Source organism: Psittacula echo (genome assembly GCF_963264785.1).
Source record: "Psittacula echo genome assembly, chromosome: 11".
Lineage (NCBI taxonomy): Eukaryota > Metazoa > Chordata > Aves > Psittaciformes > Psittacidae > Psittacula > Psittacula echo.
In genome coordinates, this window is record NC_137746.1 from 9,510,887 (window position 1) to 9,529,721 (window position 18,835).

Below are 18,835 nucleotides of genomic sequence, written 5' to 3' on the forward strand. Positions count from 1 at the left end.
ACCTTACTGGCTTCAGCACACGCATTTCTGGCTTGGCCCCAGCTATACTCTGGCTGGACAGGTGAGCTGCTCTGGTTTGGAGGCCAACCCAGTCCAAAACGGGCTTCAAGTGAGGTGGTGCCTGTGTTTCAGCTGCCAGGTACTCCCAGGGCTGTGCTGTGGTCACTTCATTGCAGGAAGCGGTTGTGCTGTGCCCTGAGCCCCAGCATCCACAGCTGTGCTGGATGTCAGCAGTTGAGGTAGCCCAGGACTTCAGAGGAGTGAGGAGGAGAGCTCTGGCTGAGCTGTTCCCTTCCTTGCCTGCCTTCTGTGGCATGTGCTGCCTCAGCCTTTTTTGGGGCACTGGAGAACCTGATGTCCCCCCAGAAGTGCTGTGGGAAACTGCATCTGCTCTGGCCCTGTATGAGATACCCTGGGAAGGAGTGGCTGCCAGGCTCACCGCAGTGCTGGTGGAGCTGGGGCGATGGTGTGGGTGAAGGGCAGGAATTGGGACAGTTGCCGCTAACCCGCCTGAGTCAAGGGGAACAAGAGCTTCCCTGGATGAAGCAGGGGCTGGAATGCTCCCTCAGAGGTGGGAAAACAGGGGTTTGGGTTGAGAGAGGCAAGGCTGTGTGGGGCCCAGGCTGCAGATCTCACCCACTTTCTCTTGCTGCCAGGCTGGTTTCTCCCATGTTGTGACAGGACAAGGGCCTGGGCTGCCTCTTCCAGCAGGGTTGGGGGGTATTTACTTGCTGAGGGTATCAAATGTTGGTCCCCCACTGCTGGCAGGGCCTGCGAGGGCTCTGCTGTGGGCTCAAGCACCTCACTGTGGATGTGGCTTGTCTGGGCCAGTGAGTGGGTTGGGGAAGGTGCCTGGGGAAAAGGCTGTGTCAGCCCTGCGGTGCTGGTGGGCAGGGGGTGGCTGGGCAGACGCACCCTGCAAACCCTGGGTCTCTGACCTGCTGCTGCCAGAGCAAGAGCAGCCGTGGGAGGTGGCAGAAGCACTGATGCTGTGTGCTGGGAGACTGCCTTGGGGCAGGAGACATGAGGAGGAAGTGAAGAAGAGGAGGAGGCGAGAGTCCTCTTGTGGCTGCTGGGAACAAGCTGCAGTGCAGGACCCAGGCAGTGGGAAAGCTGGGAAGGTGCCAATGGGTGAGGAAGGGCACTGGGTGCTGGCAGTTACTTGAGTTTGGTAGAAATCAGCCACAGCAGCACCTTTTGCTGGGAAGTGGGATGTGAAGAGTTGGGAAGGATGGATGTGGGGGCTCACATGCCCTGCTCAGGAGCCAGCTCTCGAGTCCCAGGCAGGAGTAGCACCGTGGAGCAGCATATGGTCCATATCCACTCATGCTGGGACCAAACAGGCATTGTGACCTTTAGGATGCTTCTGCTCACCCTGACCTGCTGAGGGTGGCAGAAATGCCCACCAGCTCTCAAAGGAGGCCCCTGCCAGTGCTGGACTCTGTCACCAGCCTGGCCTGGCCGCCTGCTGGGTGAGATGGTGCTGTGCTGCTCAGCAGTAGAGGGTGCTAGGCTGGCTCACAGATGGTGCCATGCGCTGGCTTTGAGGTCTTGGCATGCATATGGGGTTCTGCTGCCTCCTCAAGCTGGGCAGACCCAGCAGAGCAGCCAGTACCCCTCCATTCAGAGTTGTCTCCAGTGCTGGCACCAGGCCCTTCGCATTTCATGGCCCCTTCCATCCTGGTCTCCTGCGTGGCACTTCCTGGAGCAGTTGCTTTGCCGGGTGCCTGCAGATGTCCCCAGACAGAAGCTGTTGCCATCCCAGGAAGATGAGCGGCCCCAGGGACGTGGCACCTCCGGTGAGGAGCATCGGGATAAGGGAGGCAAAAGCATCAGAGCCAAGCGTGGGGTTTGTGTACTGTGTAGGGGCAGCAGGATGAGAGATGAGCGTCTGGAGAGATCGAGTGCTGTCTGCTCTCCATGCTGCTCTGGAGCTGGGTGAGGAGCCCAGAGCCCTGTGGACTGGGGTGTGAGAGGAAATGCCTCCTGATGAAGGGATCGGGGTCGTGGGGGAGGGTGATAAGGATCAGGCCATGCTGCTTTGCATCATCCAAGGAGCAGGCAGACCCAGCCTCGGGGGATGTCCTTGCCCCAGGGCGAGGACATGCTGGGGACTCCCTACCAAATAGCTCCCAACTACAGCCTCTGCAGCCTGGCAGCCCCAGAGGAGCAGTGCTATCTGGCATGAAGATTGCAGATGGGCTTGGACACAGTGCGTGGCTCCAGAGGTATTCCCAGGACCCATAATGTCCCTCAATGTGGCTGGACGGAGACGCTGGTTCAGCGTCTCCAACGCGCAGGTTTTGGAATTGACCACCTGTATTGCAGGCACCTACCGGTGCCTGAACCACAGCCAGAGCTGGTGGAGACAGATCAAAGTATTTATCTGCACCATTCAAAATAGATGACACAGTTTTGGGCAGGTTTCATGAAGACATCGATGTGCAGAAACAGCATATGTGCCCCTCGCACTTCACTCAGTGCTAAAGGCTTCTTTCCCGCTGCCTGGCAGCTATTTCTCAGCTCTGCTCGCAGCCCCCTCATCCTCTGCTTGCTTTTGTGGAAAAGGCACCGTGCTGGAGACCCGGCTTCCTTTTATAGCTCTGAATGTGGCTCCGAGGTCGCTCGGCTCTGTTTCACCACCCCCACGCACTTCGGTATTAGCAATGGCCCAGTGGGAGGGGATGAGGTTTTTCCCCATCGCCTTTCTGCAAGTGGATAGCACCCTGCCTGCTGTCCCCGGAGCCCCACGGCGCTGAGCTGGAGGCCTCCTGGTGTTCCCATGCTCTCAGCAACTCCGAGGTGGGGGTCAGGGTACTCAGGGGCAGAGAGATCCCGCGGAGTCCCAGACCTGCCCCTTTGTGGCCCCCCTTCTGTGGCCCAAATTGCCAGCAGTGAGGATGCAGGCGGTCTACTGTGTTCAGTTGGCTTTTATTGCCAGGTTGCTTGAACCGAGTGATTCCCAGAGCTGTTTGCCGGCTGCCACATGAACTTGCTGTAGTATCATGATCTAAAGGGACTGGGGGGTTAAGGGAGCAGGGAGAGGGAGCTGGGGAAAAGCCAATGGGAGGCAGGAGCATCTCAGCATCCCTGACTGTCAGAATGTCCCAGGCAGGGATGATCCTTGGGGCACTGTGGGAGCTGCCAACAGCGGGAGACATGCAGGTGGAATGTAGCCCACAGTGGAGACAGGAAACGGGGCAGACAGGAGGGAGGGAGGGGTGCGGCTGTGATCAGCGCCCGCTGAAGTCAGCCCAGCATCACTGCAACCGGCCCGATCCAAGGCCCCGGTGGGATGCTGTTACATGCCTCTGCAGCATGTCCCTGTTCCCACAGGCTGCTGGGGGTGCCCCATTCATAGCTGAGCTCTGGAGGATGGGAAATGCCACCACTGCAATGGGTCCCCCAATTCAGAAGCCACATGCTGTTGCTCCAGTGTGCAGCTGGGCAGTGAAAATGGGCTGTGGGGAACATGGAGGCCGGGATGCACGGAGCGGGTGCATGCCTTGGCACTGCACCAAGGATAATGTGAGCGTGTGAGCAGGGCCCGGGCACAGTGTGTGTGTGTGGGTGAGCACTGGCAGCACAGAAAGGACTCTGGTGTGTGGTGGGGGAGCTGGCAGTGCTGGTGCTCTGGTGCATGCCGGATGCATGGGTCCCGTACCCAAACTGGGGATAGAGCGGGTGCAATTCTTGCCCAGGGAGAGATGGGCACCGTGTGGGGCTGCTGTAGGTGTCCTGCTCCTCCAGGAGGCTGAATGCCCAGTGATCAGCTCTGCCCCATGCCAGGATTCCCTGTTCCCTGTGCCTGGCATGCTGCAGGGGTGCCGAGTGACAAAACCGGCTCCCGGCCAGGATGCGGCAGGGCTGCTTTAGAGGGATGAAGTGTGTCGTGTCTCACCGGCACCAGGCCAGGAGCTGGGGCAGGTGGCAGCCCCCCAGAGGTTATTACATGCCTCCATAGCATGCAACGGCCCGTGGATTGAGCTGTGAAGCACAGACACCTCTGGTGGAGTCTGCACACCCCTGGGTGCTGTGTTGGGGTCACACGGGGCTGTCCTGCAAGGGGAGGATGCAAAAAGTGTCCCACAGGACCCGTCTGTCCTCCGCAGGGACGTGGTGAAGCCATCGAGGCTGAGCAAAATTCTCCCCTACCCTGGTGGCCCAGGGCAGGGAGAAACGGCCTGCTCCTACCAGCCCCCCCGCCACGGAGATGGCCACCGGCGGTCGGCTGGAGCCGCTGCTGCCGGTCCTGGGGCTGTAACTGAGTTTGCAGGGGGCTCACCTCAATGGGAGCTCGGCGCTGCACGCAGCCAGCCCGCCCCGGACACCGCCCTGACCCGCCCCGACGGTGGGCACGGCCGGGCCGTCCCCTTTCCTCCTCTTCCTCCTCCCGCCCCTTCCCGCACCATCGCCGCCGCCGCCCGCCTCCGTGCCGCGATTTGCCGGTGCCGGCTCCGCCCGCTGCCCGCGCGGCCGCGGCCGAGGGGCGCGTTCAAACACGGCGAGGGAAGGAGCGGCGAGAGGAGCCGAGGGGGATCGCAGCGCCGCCGGCATGGTGAGTGCGGCCCCGGTTAGCCCCGGTGTGCTCCCCCCACCCGGGGAACCCTGGTGCGCTCCGGTGCTCTCCGCCGTGCGGGGCTTTGTCCCGGACTGCAGCGCGCTCGGCCGTGCCCGGCCCCGGGGACCGACCTCCCCCTCCGCTTTCTCCGTGCCGGAAATTCCGGCCGTGCTCGGTGGAGGCTGCGGGGAGGTGCAGGAGGGGCTGCGGCGGGGCAGGCGCGGGAACCCCGCAGCCCCCCCCGGTTCCCACCCGGAGGCCATGGGAGAAGGTTTGTGGCCGGCTCCTGCACGGGCAGGGCTCCACGGGGACACGGCTGGGGTTGGGACCAGATCTCATCTGGCACCCCGGAAAGGAGCCAGGCTGGCCGGACCGGTGTTTTGCCGCCTGGGGGGTGATGCCCTTCCCGCCGCAGGCAGGACACCTTCGGGCTCCCCCGGCGTTTCCCAAACCTCCCACAGCCTGACCTACTTCCTCGGCCGCCTGTGCCGGGAGGAGCTGCTGCGGGGCTCGGCCGGTGCCAAGGGCTGGATGCTACGAGCTTCCCCCCATGGGGACATCCATGTCCCCCATCCCCGTGCTCCGTAGGGAGCCCCGATCCTCCCAGAAGGTCCATCCCTGCTGCCCTTCATGGGGTGCTGATGCCCGGAGCAGGTGCTGGGCTCGCAGAGGGAGGTGACAGCGCAGGCCGGGAGCTGTCAGACAGGTTTGTGCGTGGCAGCAATTAAAAGCGGGGTGTTTGTTTACCCGCGCGTGGTGCTGAGAACCAGGGCAGCTTCCTGGGTGTAACCCGGCCTGCGAGCCCTCGGCGAGCCTGGGAGCCGCGGGGTGGAGGGGCTCTGCCTCGCCCCTGCCACACTCAGTGTGTCCCCTCCACCGGGGCTGCCCATAAAGGGCTGCGAGGGTCATTGTCCCCCTCAGAGGGGGGGAGCCGAGGCCGAAGTCATCCATGCATCCTTCCTCCCCCGGCCACCTGCGCAGGAAGCTGCATTGTCCCGGCCGCTTCCTGCCCCTTCCCGCCGCCCTCCCACTGTGTCCGGCCATGGGGTCCCCAGCACGCACGCAGCAGCTGGGCTGAGGCCGCCTCGTTCCTGCCCGGTGTTGGGGTGGGAGCGCCTGCAGATGGAGTGGGGCCATGGGGAGGGCTTGAGAGCTCGCCCTGTGTGGTGTGGGAGCCCGTGCTGTGCGGGAAGTGTCCCTGTGGAGCGGGAGATCTGTGTGTCCCTGCACACGCTGCGGAGGCCAGGCTGGGCCTGGCCCCAGGGTCTTTGTGGGGAAGTCTCCGGGGGGTGACCGGGCGCTGAGGTGCCGGTGGGGTGTCTCGGTGCTGCGGGGCCGGGGCTGGCGCCAGGCCCGGGCGGGTGCTGCCGGCTCCCAAACTCGCCTGGGCGGCAGGTGCCTGTTCTGGTGGCGGCCCCGTCCGCAGGCGGGAGGCGGGGCTGGGTGTGGGAGGGAAGCGCTCCAACGTGGGGGGGCACCAGGGGGGAGCCCCTGCCCCGGTGCGTGCTGTGCACCGGCACCCTGCTCACCTGGTCACACACACAGTATCACAGTATGCTAGAGACTGGGAGGGACCTCAAAAGATCATCTAGTCCAATCCCCCCCCAGGGCCTGGCTGGACCCTCCCAGCCCTGGGTTGGTCCTTGGTGCCAGTTGGGAAAGGCGGTACCAGGGGGTTTGAAGCCCCGGGCTCCCGGCATTGCTGACTTTGTCTCTCCTTCGGCAGTGCTGGTACTGGGCTTTTCTCTAATTCTCCATGGCAGCAGCACAGGGTCCTGTGACCTGTGAGCCCGACACCCGCATCCTCTGCACCTACCTCTCCTCGGAGCCCGTCGGCGTCGTTGGCAGCATGGGAAGTGTGGGCAGCCTGGTGGAGAAGCAAGATCTGTCCCCCCTGGAGCTGCGGGCCCCAATGGGGGGCTCACGGGGGCTTCGGCAGCCTGATGGCTTGCTGCGGAAGGGGCCGAGCCAGCGGGAGCTCTTTGGCTACCTGCATGGGGCCAAGAAGGAGACACGGTCGGAGCGGAAGCACCAGACGTCGAGCGCCTGCTACAAGCGGGACTATGAGAGTGACCGTGAGAACCGGTCCCCGGAGCGCTGCTCCCGGGAGCACCACCGTGGGGCTGACTTCTCCAAGAGCTCCCTGCCTGAAAGGGGCCGATTCGACAAGGTGAGGCTGTGGGTGCCATGCTGGACCCCGAAATAAGTCTTGGTCTGTGGGAGGATGGGGCTGCAGCAGCATGGTCTGTGCCCTGGATAGGATGTGGGGATTTGAGGATGTTCAGGCATATGGGGCTGGGAGCAAGCAGATTCTTCCTGGCTTCGGGTGCCTGTGTGTGCTGGTGGGCTCATCCTGACCTTGCTCTTGTTTTTCAGTGCCGTATCAGGCCCTCAGCCTTCAAAGCGGTGGCTGGCAAAGGGCTGGTCTCCATGCAGGGCCTGTCCTCGTCCAAGGGGCAGAAGCTGTCCAAGAGCAATGGGAGCCTGCACACGCTGCTGTCACAGAGCAGCACAGCAGCCTCGCAGCACGGCCCGCTCCGCACCCACCTGCTCCATGCCATCAGCCTGGATGAGGCCTCCGACTCCAGCCACAACTCCATCCAGAGCTTCCCTTCCTACGGCTCCCGCCTCAAGCCTGCCCAGAGCCAGTTCAGCGCCTCCATGGGCCACATCAACCATATCGGGGGCTCCTTGGACAGGGTTTCCCGGAGCCCCAGGGACCCCTTGGTCTCTGAGAAGGTGCCCCTGTCCTGCAAAAGCATGGCCACGCTGAGCCGGCTGCAGAGCCCCGGCGAGCCCCCGCCACCCTACGAGTTCACCTACTCACTGGAGGATGCGGTGAAGCAACTGGAGGACCGGCTGCAGGAGACAGGAGGAGAGCTGCGACAGCTCAAGAGGAGCCTTAGCGAGACCGAAGACCCCTTCACGCAGGTGAGCTGTGGGGCTGTGCTGCATACCCTGGGTGGGGGTTAGGGGCAGTGGTGTCTGGGTGGAAGGTGAGGTGAAGGAGCTGGTGTCCTGCCATGGTGGGTGATGGAATATCCGAGCATGGGAGGACCCAACATCATGGGACCTTCTGCGGCTGCCCTGCATAGGGCAGACTCTGGATCTTCACAAGCATCAACCTGTGTTGGCAGGCATTTGAGGACAAGCAGCGGCTGTGGCTGGACGAGCTGGAGGATCTGAAGCAGATGTACATGGCGCGGCTGCAGCAGGTGACGCAGCAGGCGCAGCGCGGGCAGCGGGCGCTGCAGCTGCAGCTCTACAAGGCGCAGCAGGAGAAGAAGCGGCTGCAGGAGGAGCTGAGCATGCAGCAGTGCCAGTGTGAGGAGTCCAAGCTCCGGCAGCCACAGGGTGAGCGCGTCAGCCCCAAGCTGGAGGAGACCAAGTGGGAGGTGAGTCCCTTTCCTGTTGCACCCTCCTGGTTGTGGGGTTGGATGGGCACAGCGGTTCTGTGTTCTGGTGTCACTCATGGCCATGGGACAGGGACAAGCCAGGTGTGATGCGCATGATCTCCCAGGGATGCTGTGGTGACAACCCAGGGTCCAGCTCCCGCAGCCCTTCCTCACTGCTCACCCGTGCCCTGCAGGTGTGCCAGAAGGCAGCAGAGATCTCCCTGCTGAAGCAGCAGCTCCGGGACACCCAGGAGGAGATGGCCCAGAAGCTAGGTGAGATCTTCAGCCTGAAGACGCAGCTGCGGGAGGCCAAGGCGGAGGTCCAGGCCAGGGACTCCCAGCTGGCACAACTGGCAGACTCCTTCCAGAATGCCCCAGAGCCCAGCGCCCCGCTGCCGCTGGGTGATGATCCCATGCCGTCATGCCAGGACTTCCCTGGCTGCGAAACTGATGACTCCAAGTGCCGGGGCCTTCACAGTGACACGACGGAGCCCCTGGAGCGTCAGGTGGAATGGCTGTGGGCAGAGCTGCTGCGGGAGCGGCGCCAGGGCCAGCTGCAGGCTGTGAACTTTGAGCTGGAGAGGAAAACCTGGCAGGAGGAGAAGGAGAAGGTGCTGCGGTACCAGCGGGAACTCCAGGCCAGCTACATGGAGATGTACCACCGGAGCCAGGCACTGGAGCGGGAGCTGCGGCAGCTGCGGTCGGAGCCCAGGGATCTCGGGGCCGACTCGCCATGGATCGAGCGTGTGGAGTCCTCGAAGATCTAGCGGTGGGATGCTGGTGGGACTGTGGCGGGGGAAGGTCTTGTGCTGCTGCAACGGGACGATCTCAGGGTCTGCACAAGGACCGGCCGCCCAGCACTGCCCTGGAGTGAAGGACTGTTTGTGACAAGGGAGCTTTTCCTTCTTGCAGTGCTTCAGGCCCTTCTGGGGGTGTCTCTGGAGATGGGGGGGGATCACCTATGCCAGGGTGGGGGTCTTGCATGTGCCCCGTGCTCTGACTCCAGGAGCGTTTGCCCTATGCTTCCTTCTGCCATAGGGGCAGAAACCAAGCGCCCTGTGAGACATTCCCTGACCCTCCTGCTCTGCGCCCCCTGTTCCCTACAACCCATAACTTAATATCTTGCTAACTAGAGGCTCAAGCTCTGTCCCCAGCCCCACTGCCTTGCTGTGAGGGTTCCAGCTGCTGCTCAGAGGCTGTCCTGTCAGCAGGGTCCTGGCGGTGGCAGTGCCCTGTTCCTGCACTGGGCTGTGTTGGTGCCATTGGGAAAGCAGAGGAGAGAAGCCTGAAAGTGGTGGTGCTCAGCTGGTGCTTTCCAGGTCACCGGTACTGGGGCTGCTCTGCAGTGGAGGGTGGTTAATGCAACTTCCCTGCAGGAATCCCTTGAGCTGAGAGGGCCGAGTGCCTTGTGTGAGGAGGGATGGGAACCTCGTGCCCTGCCACACTGGGAGATGGTCGGGGCGCACATGGGCAGGGATGCTCCCCGAGCTGGGGAACCCCCACATCCCCCCTCCCACAGTAGCTGATGGGGAGCTGGAAGGAGCCCTGCTCTGAGCCTGTAACCGTGGAGCCATGGGCCGGCCGGGCCCAGCTCTCCTCGGCCTTTCCTGCAATAAACCTGATTCCATTCTGTCCTGCCCTTGCTTTGCTCTGGTGCGGCGACGGAAACCGACCCGGGGCCTGCAGTGCCCGGGGAGGGGCAGCGGGGCCGCCTCCCTCTGGGGTTGCCAGGGAGCCGCCACGGGGGGGAGGCGGCGGCCCGGGGCCGGCGGTACCAGTTGGGGCATCAAGGGGCTGAGTCACGGCCGAGCCAGGGCCTGCGCGACCGGCTGGGCCCGGCAGACAAGCTTCGTTCCCCTCCACCGGGATGGTTTAACCCAGCCAGACATCCCCCCCTCCCGCCGCGTAATGGGCTGCACCTCATGCCTCAACCTGACGCCCCCTGGCGGCTCGGCGGCCCCCAGCCGTATGCTCCCCTCGCCCCATAACAGAATACTGGGACCGCATCCTACAAACCCCACAAATAATCTTTATTCAACCCCAAAACGCTCCCCAGCTCCCCCTCGTCAACGCCCACAGCCGCCTCCCCCAAAAAAGGGGGGGTTCGGAGCTGCACAACCTGCCCTGGCTCTTCAAAGTGGGAGGGGAAGAGCCTCCACCTCCTCCAGGCACTCATCATAGGTCTCCTGGTACTCCTCATGTGGCTTGATCATGATCACGCAGGTCGGGCGCTTCGAGCCGGCTGCGGCCCCCAGGTCCTGCGGGACAGAGAGAAGCTGTGGGGGGCTGAGGGGCACCAGGATCCCCCCAAAGCGAGGCCCAGCCTTTGGCAGACACACTTCAACCCTGGTCCAATGCAAGGAAGAAGTCTGCCAGCCCCTCTGGACTCCTGCTGGGCGCAAGAACCATTTACCCAGCTCATCTCCTGCATCCTGGAATGTGAGACAGTGCTGGACCTGCTGCACACTCCACGCTCCTTCCCCAGTGTGAGAGCAAGGGACTGTGGAGCTGCCTGCACTGGGGACAACATCCTAAAGCCCCCTGTAGCTTCCACTACCCCTTCTCAGGAATGTCCATCACGCCATTGGGCCAGTGCCTGTTTCTGAGAGCAAGCAGGTACCAGTTCACAACTAAAGGGGAAAACGAGTCCCAGAGCTCCTGTCCCTTGCAGCTGCAGGGACACAATCACGGCAAACAGCTCTGTGGTCCCATGTTGAAACACTCCCATTCCCTGGCCATGGACAAGGACCGGCTGCATTGCACAGGCACCGATCTGTGCCTCTCCAGGAAGGCTCTTCTAGGCTGCACAGCACCAGACCCTTACCGACTTGGAGGGGACGTATGCATAGGGAAGGCTCCTGTCCTCGCACATGATGGGAATGTGACAGTACACATCGATAGGCTGAGTGTCGCCGGCCAGCACCGTGATCCTGCGAGGAAAGCCCGTGTCAACCACCGCGCTGGGCAGACGCTGAGGCAGCGGGGTCGGGACAGCGCTTACCCCTTCTCCCCCTTGTTGATGAACTTCTGGACCTCCTTCACACCGCGACGGATTTGCTTGTGCTTGGCCGCTGCAAGAGAATCACACCGTGAGGGGGCTGCGCCGCCACGGGCCAGGCCCACCCCCGCCATGCCCCGGTGCCCGCCAGACCTTTCCTGATACACTTGTAGAGCTTGCGCGTCAGCTTACGGGAGGCCAGCGGCCGCGCAATGGGGTTCAGGAAGTCGAGCTGCTCCCGGTACGAGAGCTCGGGCGTCCCCTCGGCCTCCGTTGCCCCCTCCGCCTCCTTCTCCCGCGCCATTGCCCCGCCGCCGAGCGCTTCCGCTTCCGAAGCACGCACAGCACGGCAGGCGAGAGTGACAGCTCCACACCTCTCCGCCAGCCAATCGGCAGCCCCTCAGGCACTGCCCGCCCACCGCGCCAGCCAATGGCGAGCGGCCGCCTCCCAGCCCCGCTCCCCCGGCCCCGCTGTCGGAGACGCGTTTTCAGCAGGGGCCGTCACTGTGCCCCGGTATCCTCACGGCCTGAGGCAACGCGGGGCGGCAGCGCCCAGCCCAGCCCCAAACGCTCAGGGAAGGCAGCGGAACGGAGCCGTCCCGCAGTGCCCTGGGTGTGCACTGCAGAGGGCTGCACCCTGCCGCATCCCAGCACGAAAGAGGATTTTTTCCCCTCCCTTCTTTTTGTCATCCCAGGGAATCTATTTCCCACTGCAGGGCTGTGCTGCTGCTTTTACCAGTGGAGAAAGGAGGCCCCTTCCATGTCCCTTCTAGAAACCATTTTGTTCCTCTTCCCATCAACCTGGGAACAAAGGGGGATAAGCCACCCCTGGGGGATAGCTAGTCTTGCCGCAGTGTCAGCACGGCCCCTGAGCACCAGCAGACCTCGTGAGCAATGGGGACAACACTGCTCCAAAACAAACAGGGCTTGGACATGGCTTATTACCTTCTCCCCCACCCCAGCCTGTCCTTTGAGCACAGGAGGGCTTCACCCAACATCTGTAGCTGCTCCAACACCTCTCGCTGCATCTCCATGGCCATGTGGTGCACGTGGTGGTTGAAGCTGTTGTACATCACTGCGTTCTGGAACATGAGCATGAGGTCGCGCTGGAACTGGACCATGGACTGAATTTGTCCCTTTGACAGTCTTCTCTTTATGCTGGTTAAATCCATGGGTCTACAAAAGACAGGAGGAGAATTAAATTGCAGCCCAGAGCCAGGCATTCTTAAGGCTCTGCATGAAAGTACTTGTCCTCGTTTCAGCATGGCCATGAAAGCACAGCTATTTGCTATCAATTTTATTGCTCAGGACACAGAGGGGGAAGTCAGAAACGCCTTTCAGACAAAAGTAAGTTTAGCCAATGTGACACTTGCTGTCCAGTCAACTTGGCAGGCCATCAGCAGTCACCTCTAAAATACCCTGATGCTGAGCTCCAGAGAAGGTGAGCAGAGCAATTCTAGTTAGTCTTCAAGAAGTCCAGGTTTTAGTCCAGGAGAAAGAAAAGTTACTAAAATAGGTATCTATTAAAACCCCTTAAAATTGAATGGTGCTGCTAGCAAAAATAGCAGTGCTGATAAGAGGAACATGATGGAGAATAAATATTACTTCCCTTATTTTGACAGAATGAGAAAATGAATGGCTGCAGAGAGGACAACTGTGACCAAAATAGAACATAACTGAGCTCTGAAAAATGTCCTTAATCTCTCTGGGAAATATTCTTGTGACCCAATTCTCTACTCACAGTAAAACACCTGGGGAGCAAGCTGTGGATGAGGAGAGAGTATCTACTGAGGCACATGCTTCCAACATGGGGAGGAGAGGCTGCCGAGCTGCAGAAGCTGGATGGGTTGTGCCTGGCGTAAGTCAGCCATACAGCGCCAGCAAAGGGCTCCTCTCAGCACCAGTCAGTGCAAGCTTCCAGGTTGTAATCACCCAGAAGGGAATTTTAATAAAAGAAATCAGTGGGAGATGCTGGTGACAGCTGAAGTCTGGAAAAGGAGGAAGGAAGCCATCCCACCGGCCCTTTGGAAACCAGAGAAGACCAAAAGACCCAGAGAGAAATTAACTAGTGAGCACTTCCTCCACAAACTCACCTCTTTACCACATCCCTGTACCCAGGGGCTTGTTTCTCTGACACGGCCTTCAGGAATGGGCTGCTGTACCTACAGCGACAAGCACAAAGAATGATCTCTGTTTCTCCACCACAGTATTGCCACATGGGCCAGTGCTTGCTTCTCCCTGCTTGCCATGAGAATCACAGGACAGTTAGGGTTGGAAAGGACCTTAAAATCATCTAGTTCCACCCCTCCTGCCATGGGCAGGGACACCTCACACTAAACCATGTCACCCAAGGCTTTGTCCAACCTTGAACACCACCAGGGATGGAGCATTCACAGCTTCCTTGGGCAACCCATTCCAGTGCCTCACCACCCTCAACTCTGTTCTTGTGAGATCTCACTTGGAGTATTGTGTACAGTTCTGGTGTCCTCAACATAAAAAGGACATGGAACTGTCGGAACAAGTGCAGAGGAGGGCCACGAGGATGATCAGGGGGCTGGAGCACCTCCCGTATAAAGACAGGCTGAGAAAGTTGGGGCTGTTCAGCCTGGAGAAGAGAAGGCTGCGTGGAGACCTCATAGCAGCCTTCCAGTATCTGAAGGGGGCCTATAAGGATGCTGAGGAGGGACTCTTCATTAGGGACTGTAGTGACAGGACAAGGGGTAATGGGTTAAAACTTAAACAGGGGAAGTTTAGATTGAATATAAGGAAGTTCTTTACTGAGGGCTACAGCCAGCATCTGGTGGCTGGCAGGACATGACGAGGCAGGAGGCTGAGCCCCTTGCTGAAAGCTGGCTGTGCCAGCTGTGTAGGAAGCAACATTTGGGCTCTGCCATGTGAAGCAGAGGAAATAAATATGCAGTGTTTTCTCCAGCTTTGCTGCACACAGCTGTTCTTGCTGCGAGGACAGCCAGAAGCAAAGCCATGGAAAGACAAGGCAGCCTGCGGTGGCTGCTGTGGAGGGGAGGACAAGGCTTGGTGACACAGGAGTCAGAACTCAGGGCAATGTGTTCAGGAGCCAAGTCAATCCGTCCCTTTGCCCCCACATACCTGTGACTGGCTATCATCTTCCAAATGGGCAGGAGAGTTCTTTTGAAAAGCAGATGCTGCAGGGGGTTCTCCGGGCTCAGCTGCACCCTGTGGAGGGAATACATTGCCAGATCATCACACTGGAGACAAAGTAGGAGGCAGGAATTCGTTAGCACCCACCACATCCAGGTGGATGAAGTGCAGAGATCCTTTGCTGTAGCTGTGCAAAGGCTCTCAGAGCGAAATGGTGTAAGCCATTTGACATGGTGGATTTAATTGTTCATTCTGCATCTGAATGCACAACTAAACATCCCAAATTCAGGAAAATGCGGAGCAATAGGTAGAAACCAGAGCTGAGCTGAGCAGCTTTAAAGGGCAGGATCAAGTTCGATAGAAAAGCTCACACTACTCTGAAGTTCAGAACTTTACTGAGGAGTTTTTTATTCAGTTTCTTATTCCCCCAAAAACATGGTTTTCCTTCGAAAGGCAGCTCAGGTGATCACACACATGTCAGAGCCTGCATGTGACTGACACATCTGCACCTGCCTAAAGGTCATGCTGTCTTAGAAGCTGGACTTGACATTGCTTGACAAAGCACGATGTTCAGGTCACACAAGGCTCAGCTCCCTTGACGAATTTTCCTTGTATTTTCCATTTAATCTCTTACTTAATCTTCTCACTTCATCTTAGGATCAGTGCCTCAGAATGCTGGCAGATCCACAGCGACAGCACAAGTTACCTCCTTCCCTCCTGTTCTCCTTGGCTCTCTCACCTTCCTGGATGTGACCTGTGTCATACACTTGTTCTCATGTGAGACAAAGGAAACAACTCTGTTCTGCTGCACCTGCAAGAGAGCGGAGCAAACTACTTACAGCTGCGTGTCAGCAGGGCTAGTGGAGTCCAGCACAGGGGCTGCAGAGGCGTTATCACTATCATCTTGATCCTGAGCCTGATCCCTCATCTCCTGTGGATGTGGCTCACCCAAAACTTGTTCTCCAGAGGTCTCTTGAGTCTTGTCCTGAAAAGCACAGAGGAAAAAGATACATCTAAAATGGCAGCCCATCACCTGAATCCTTTATCTAGAAGCCAGCCTGCTGCTTATCCCTTTACTGCATCCAGTCTCAGCTGGGAGCTAGCTTGCTCTCTTTTACTGGAGGATGATGTCTGACCTTATTCACTCTGCTGTCCAGCGTTCCAGTAACAGCTCACCTCTTGGATCATAACCAGCTCTGGCGAACACAAACACTGTGGGGCTGACTGGTGCTCAGTGTTGTGTCTGTCTGCTTTTCTGGGAAGAGTCATGGATGTAGAAAGGGCAATAAGGAGCTGAGGTAAGACTGCCTCGGGCTCAAGACACAATTAAAAGGAAATCCTACAGTGCAACAAGACTGTTTCCTTACAAACTCCCACATGAATATGACAGAACAGACTCAGCCAGGAAGGAGAGTGGTGGTGTTGTAGTGATTTGCCAATAAAATGTAGAGAGTGCAGGGAGAGAGGCTTTTTGGAGTCCTGAAGTGGGATTATGTGCAGGAGCACCTGAGAATCCTCAACAGATCTGAAGCAGAGAGCAGACTCCTCAGGATCAAAGTGGACACTGTGCCATGGTTGGCTTTCAACACTGGGAAACCTGTGAGGGAAGTGCTGGGAATAACAGCAACACCTCGCAGGCTGGTGGGAGCCCACAGCCCCCTAGATACAGGACTGATGCAAACCCAGGCTAGACAGTGCCTGCTTCCAAGACATGATGGTCTCCAGGGGCAGATGGTTATTGCTATCACAGCCACGTGGGCCTGAAACCAGCCAAGCTGTGTGCTGCATAACACAGCAATTAGAACGAGGCAAGTATTCCAGTCTTGCCTCAAACCTGAGAGCAGACTGCCAGCTCTCATGAGTCACCTTTACACTGCCAAGGAGCAGTTCCTCCAACTCACATCTGAGGGTTTGATTTGCAACAAGCTTCCTGTTCATAAAGATACATATCCATACCTAAAAACCACATCCTTCCCCTCATATATTTCTTTTGCATTCCCCTCCCTGCTGACTCCTCCTCTGTGTCCCTGTCTCCCCACTTGGAACCTAGGACTTCCCCATCTCTTCTACACCTGATTTTCTTTACTATCTCTTGACTCTCACCCAGGCCCAGAGGCTCTCTTAGGATCACCTCACCCCTACCTCTCTTCCTGGGAAGCGTTTCTCATCTTCTGCCAGGATGTGTAGCTGACTTTCCTCTGCTCTTGAGACTGCTGTTCCTGTGGTTTTTTCCTGGCACCTCACATCTTCCCCATCACACTGCTTCCCAGAGCCACAGTGATCCCACTGAGTCCGTGATGACTCTGCACTGCTAATGCAGAGAGGTTCCATCATCTGGGTTACCTGCAACACGGAGATTTACTGCTTCAAATTCTGAAGGCAAAAGGAAGAAGAAATAAACAGCACAGATTCTATTTTTGCTTTCACTCACTCACGCCTTTCCATTTTTAGGAATCCTTGCAAAATCTCATGATGAAGCCCTGTGTTGTTATTGCAGTTTCAGTTCAGTGACATCTCTGCGCTTTAGGTGAGCTGTTTCAGCAAAGCAACTGTTTGATTGTGGTGCCAGCTCTAAACGGGAGGAAGGGCTAAGGCTTGGGGTAGGAAGCAAGTGAACTTGGGGCATCTGCTCCTCCCCCAGACTGTTCTTGTGTGTAGGGATGGTGCAGCCCCTGATAACCCTCATCTTTCAGGAAGATGCCACCCACTTTCTTGTCATCCAAACAACCTTACCTCTGAGAAGAACTGGAGAAGACTGTCATCTTCACATGGCCTCTCTGCCTTTTGGTAGTCTTCACTATCATCCTCGCAGAGAGGATCACTGAACTCTGGCTCACAGTCTGCCTCTTGGCTGCTCTCCTCTAGCTTCCACATGGCCACCTCTTCAGTATTCCTCCAGCTCCCCATGTCCAGATCCAAGCTTGAATCCCAGCTATGAAGAGACTGGAAGTCACTGTTCTTCTCTGACTCGCTGTGAGACTCTGTCTCAGACTCCCACCACACCCAGGTACGTCCCACCTGCAAACAAACATAAAGAGACAGCAACGTCTTTGAATCCTGATCCAGAACTGCAAAGCCCAGCTCATGTCCCGACATACTCGGAGAGCCAAAGCATGGGAAGGACTCTCTGAGGTGAGCAGCCTGCACCTGAGCCCACATCACAGCATGTGGTAGGGCTGTAGCTCTGCACCACAAACCACCACTTCAGAGCAACTGAACTTCAGGTTTTCTTGTGCCTGTGCTGTGCTCTCCCCCTGCCCAGGGGTCTGTGAGTTACTGTGCTCAGGTGATGCATGTTTAAGGTGCCAAAGGCATTCAGTAGAAAGCTCAAACCACGTCATACTGGGGCTCCTGAGAGCCAACTGAGACAGTTGCGAACACCTAGAGACTCCAAGGACAACCCACTGAAGTTCCCTTTGCTGCCCATTTACATTTATACTTTTTACATAAAAACATTTTATACTGGAAATAACTTATTACAAACCCCACAGGCACTTTGTTTTGAAAGTGACAAATGTGATTTAGCTGGATGGTGGTATCTTGTGTACCCAGTGAGAAGAATTACAACCACATGCTGATGGGACAGTTCTACACAGCTCAGAAAATAAAAGTTAGCATTCTTTTAAGAAGGAAGAAACCATTCATTTCATCTCTGTTCACTAGTCCTTGCCTAAGTGTCTCCTGCTGCATAAGTCCGCTATGAGTTCTCTAAGTCAGGGAACTGCTTGCAGAGTCACAGTAACAACAGTAAAGGCTGCAAGAAAAACGTGTATCTTGCCACTGAACACAGTGCTGGGTGCTGTACCTGTGGAGAATTCTACACATTAATTAGCAGTGTCTCTACAGTTTTAATTACGTACAACCTAATTTTCCCAGACTTTTGAACAAGCACATTTCTCACTGATTTCCTTTTGCACTCTCAGGGCTGCTAGCACAGCTACAGATACAGCTTGTGGTGCATAACCGGGAGAAACAAGCAATCCATTGCATTTGGGATGAGAAAACTTGTTTGCTTACTTTATGAACTAGGATCTAAAAGGCTGTTCTGAAACCTCTTTCAAAGTTAACTTCAGCAGAAGCAGATGAAATATGATGAGGTAAGAGATAACATTACCTGCTCTCACCTTCCAGCTGAAGGAGTTGAGCAAACTGTGATTTCATCTGAAGAGTAACCTCATGCCTAAAGCGCTTTCCTGCACCAGCAGCAGAGCTGGCTGCACACGCAGAACCAGCCACCACAGCTCAGCTAAGAACCGAAAAGCCTTAGCCCAGGGTAATCCAATCACTTGTCATCATCTTTCTGTATTCCAGTTGAGAGGGATAAGGATTTTCAAATCAGGAAGCCCAGGGAACTTGGGCATAAGCATCGATTAAAAAGCTCTTTGGCCTTATGTTCAGTTTTACTAAATCCTGGAAGACTCAAGATGCCAGAGAGCAGAGCAGCAGCATCAGTGCAAGACAAGTAGGATGAGTGAAATGATTACAGACGGCTTAGTTCCACACCAATTCTGTACCAAAAAAAAAAAGGACAAAATGATACAGACTTCAGCTCTTAATTAAGAACTGGCTGACAGCTCTTAATTATGTTGGCTACATAAGTCAGCAGTAAGGAATCATTATCAAATTGGAAAGTTTTAGTTTGCTGTGGAGAGATCAGGCACTGCGCAACCCTTGCTGATACAAGAAGCTGTTTGAAATAAAGACGATGGCCTTTAAAAGGAATGTACACCTCAAAACAAGAAAAATGATAAAAGCCTGAAC

General features: G+C 57.5%; 3 protein-coding genes across 3 annotated transcripts; 1 reads left to right on the top strand and 2 right to left on the bottom strand.

Annotated features, from left to right (window-relative positions):
- Nucleotides 1-2: 2 nt before the first annotated feature.
- On the top strand, nt 3-8,723 carry N4BP3 (NEDD4 binding protein 3; the record flags this gene model as incomplete). Its single annotated transcript, XM_080627374.1, has 5 exons — nt 3-61; nt 6,288-6,731; nt 6,938-7,492; nt 7,699-7,956; nt 8,151-8,723. Exons 2-5 carry the CDS (start codon nt 6,318-6,320, stop codon nt 8,721-8,723), a joined length of 1,800 nt encoding a protein of 599 aa, XP_080483500.1. The 5' UTR covers nt 3-61; nt 6,288-6,317.
- A 1,242-nt stretch (nt 8,724-9,965) lies between these two features.
- On the bottom strand, nt 9,966-11,307 carry NHP2 (NHP2 ribonucleoprotein). The gene is made up of 4 exons (XM_080626845.1): nt 11,108-11,307; nt 10,958-11,027; nt 10,781-10,886; nt 9,966-10,214 (listed from the first exon to the last, which is right to left on the bottom strand). Exons 1-4 carry the CDS (start codon nt 11,256-11,258, stop codon nt 10,089-10,091), a joined length of 453 nt encoding a protein of 150 aa, XP_080482971.1. The 5' UTR covers nt 11,259-11,307; the 3' UTR covers nt 9,966-10,088.
- A 573-nt stretch (nt 11,308-11,880) lies between these two features.
- Nucleotides 11,881-17,170, bottom strand: LOC308225770 (bromodomain-containing protein 8-like; the record flags this gene model as incomplete). Its single annotated transcript, XM_080626920.1, has 6 exons — nt 11,881-12,130; nt 13,048-13,116; nt 14,063-14,149; nt 14,914-15,059; nt 16,217-16,417; nt 16,808-17,170. The coding sequence occupies 6 exons, from the start codon at nt 17,168-17,170 to the stop codon at nt 11,896-11,898; spliced, it is 1,101 nt and encodes a 366-aa protein (XP_080483046.1). The 3' UTR covers nt 11,881-11,895.
- Nucleotides 17,171-18,835: the final 1,665 nt, after the last annotated feature.

What these genes read in the sequence shown, in the direction of transcription:
- NHP2 (XM_080626845.1), bottom strand. Translation starts at nt 11,258, where the DNA reads ATGGCGCGGGAGAAGGAGGCGGAGGGGGCAACGGAGGCCGAGGGGACG. An exon ending in CTACAAGTGTATCAGGAAAG is followed by an intron (nt 11,028 to 11,107) that starts GTCTGGCGGGCA and finishes ATTCTCTTGCAG; the next exon opens with CGGCCAAGCACAAGCAAATC. An exon ending in ATCAACAAGGGGGAGAAGGG is followed by an intron (nt 10,887 to 10,957) that starts GTAAGCGCTGTC and finishes CTTTCCTCGCAG; the next exon opens with GATCACGGTGCTGGCCGGCG.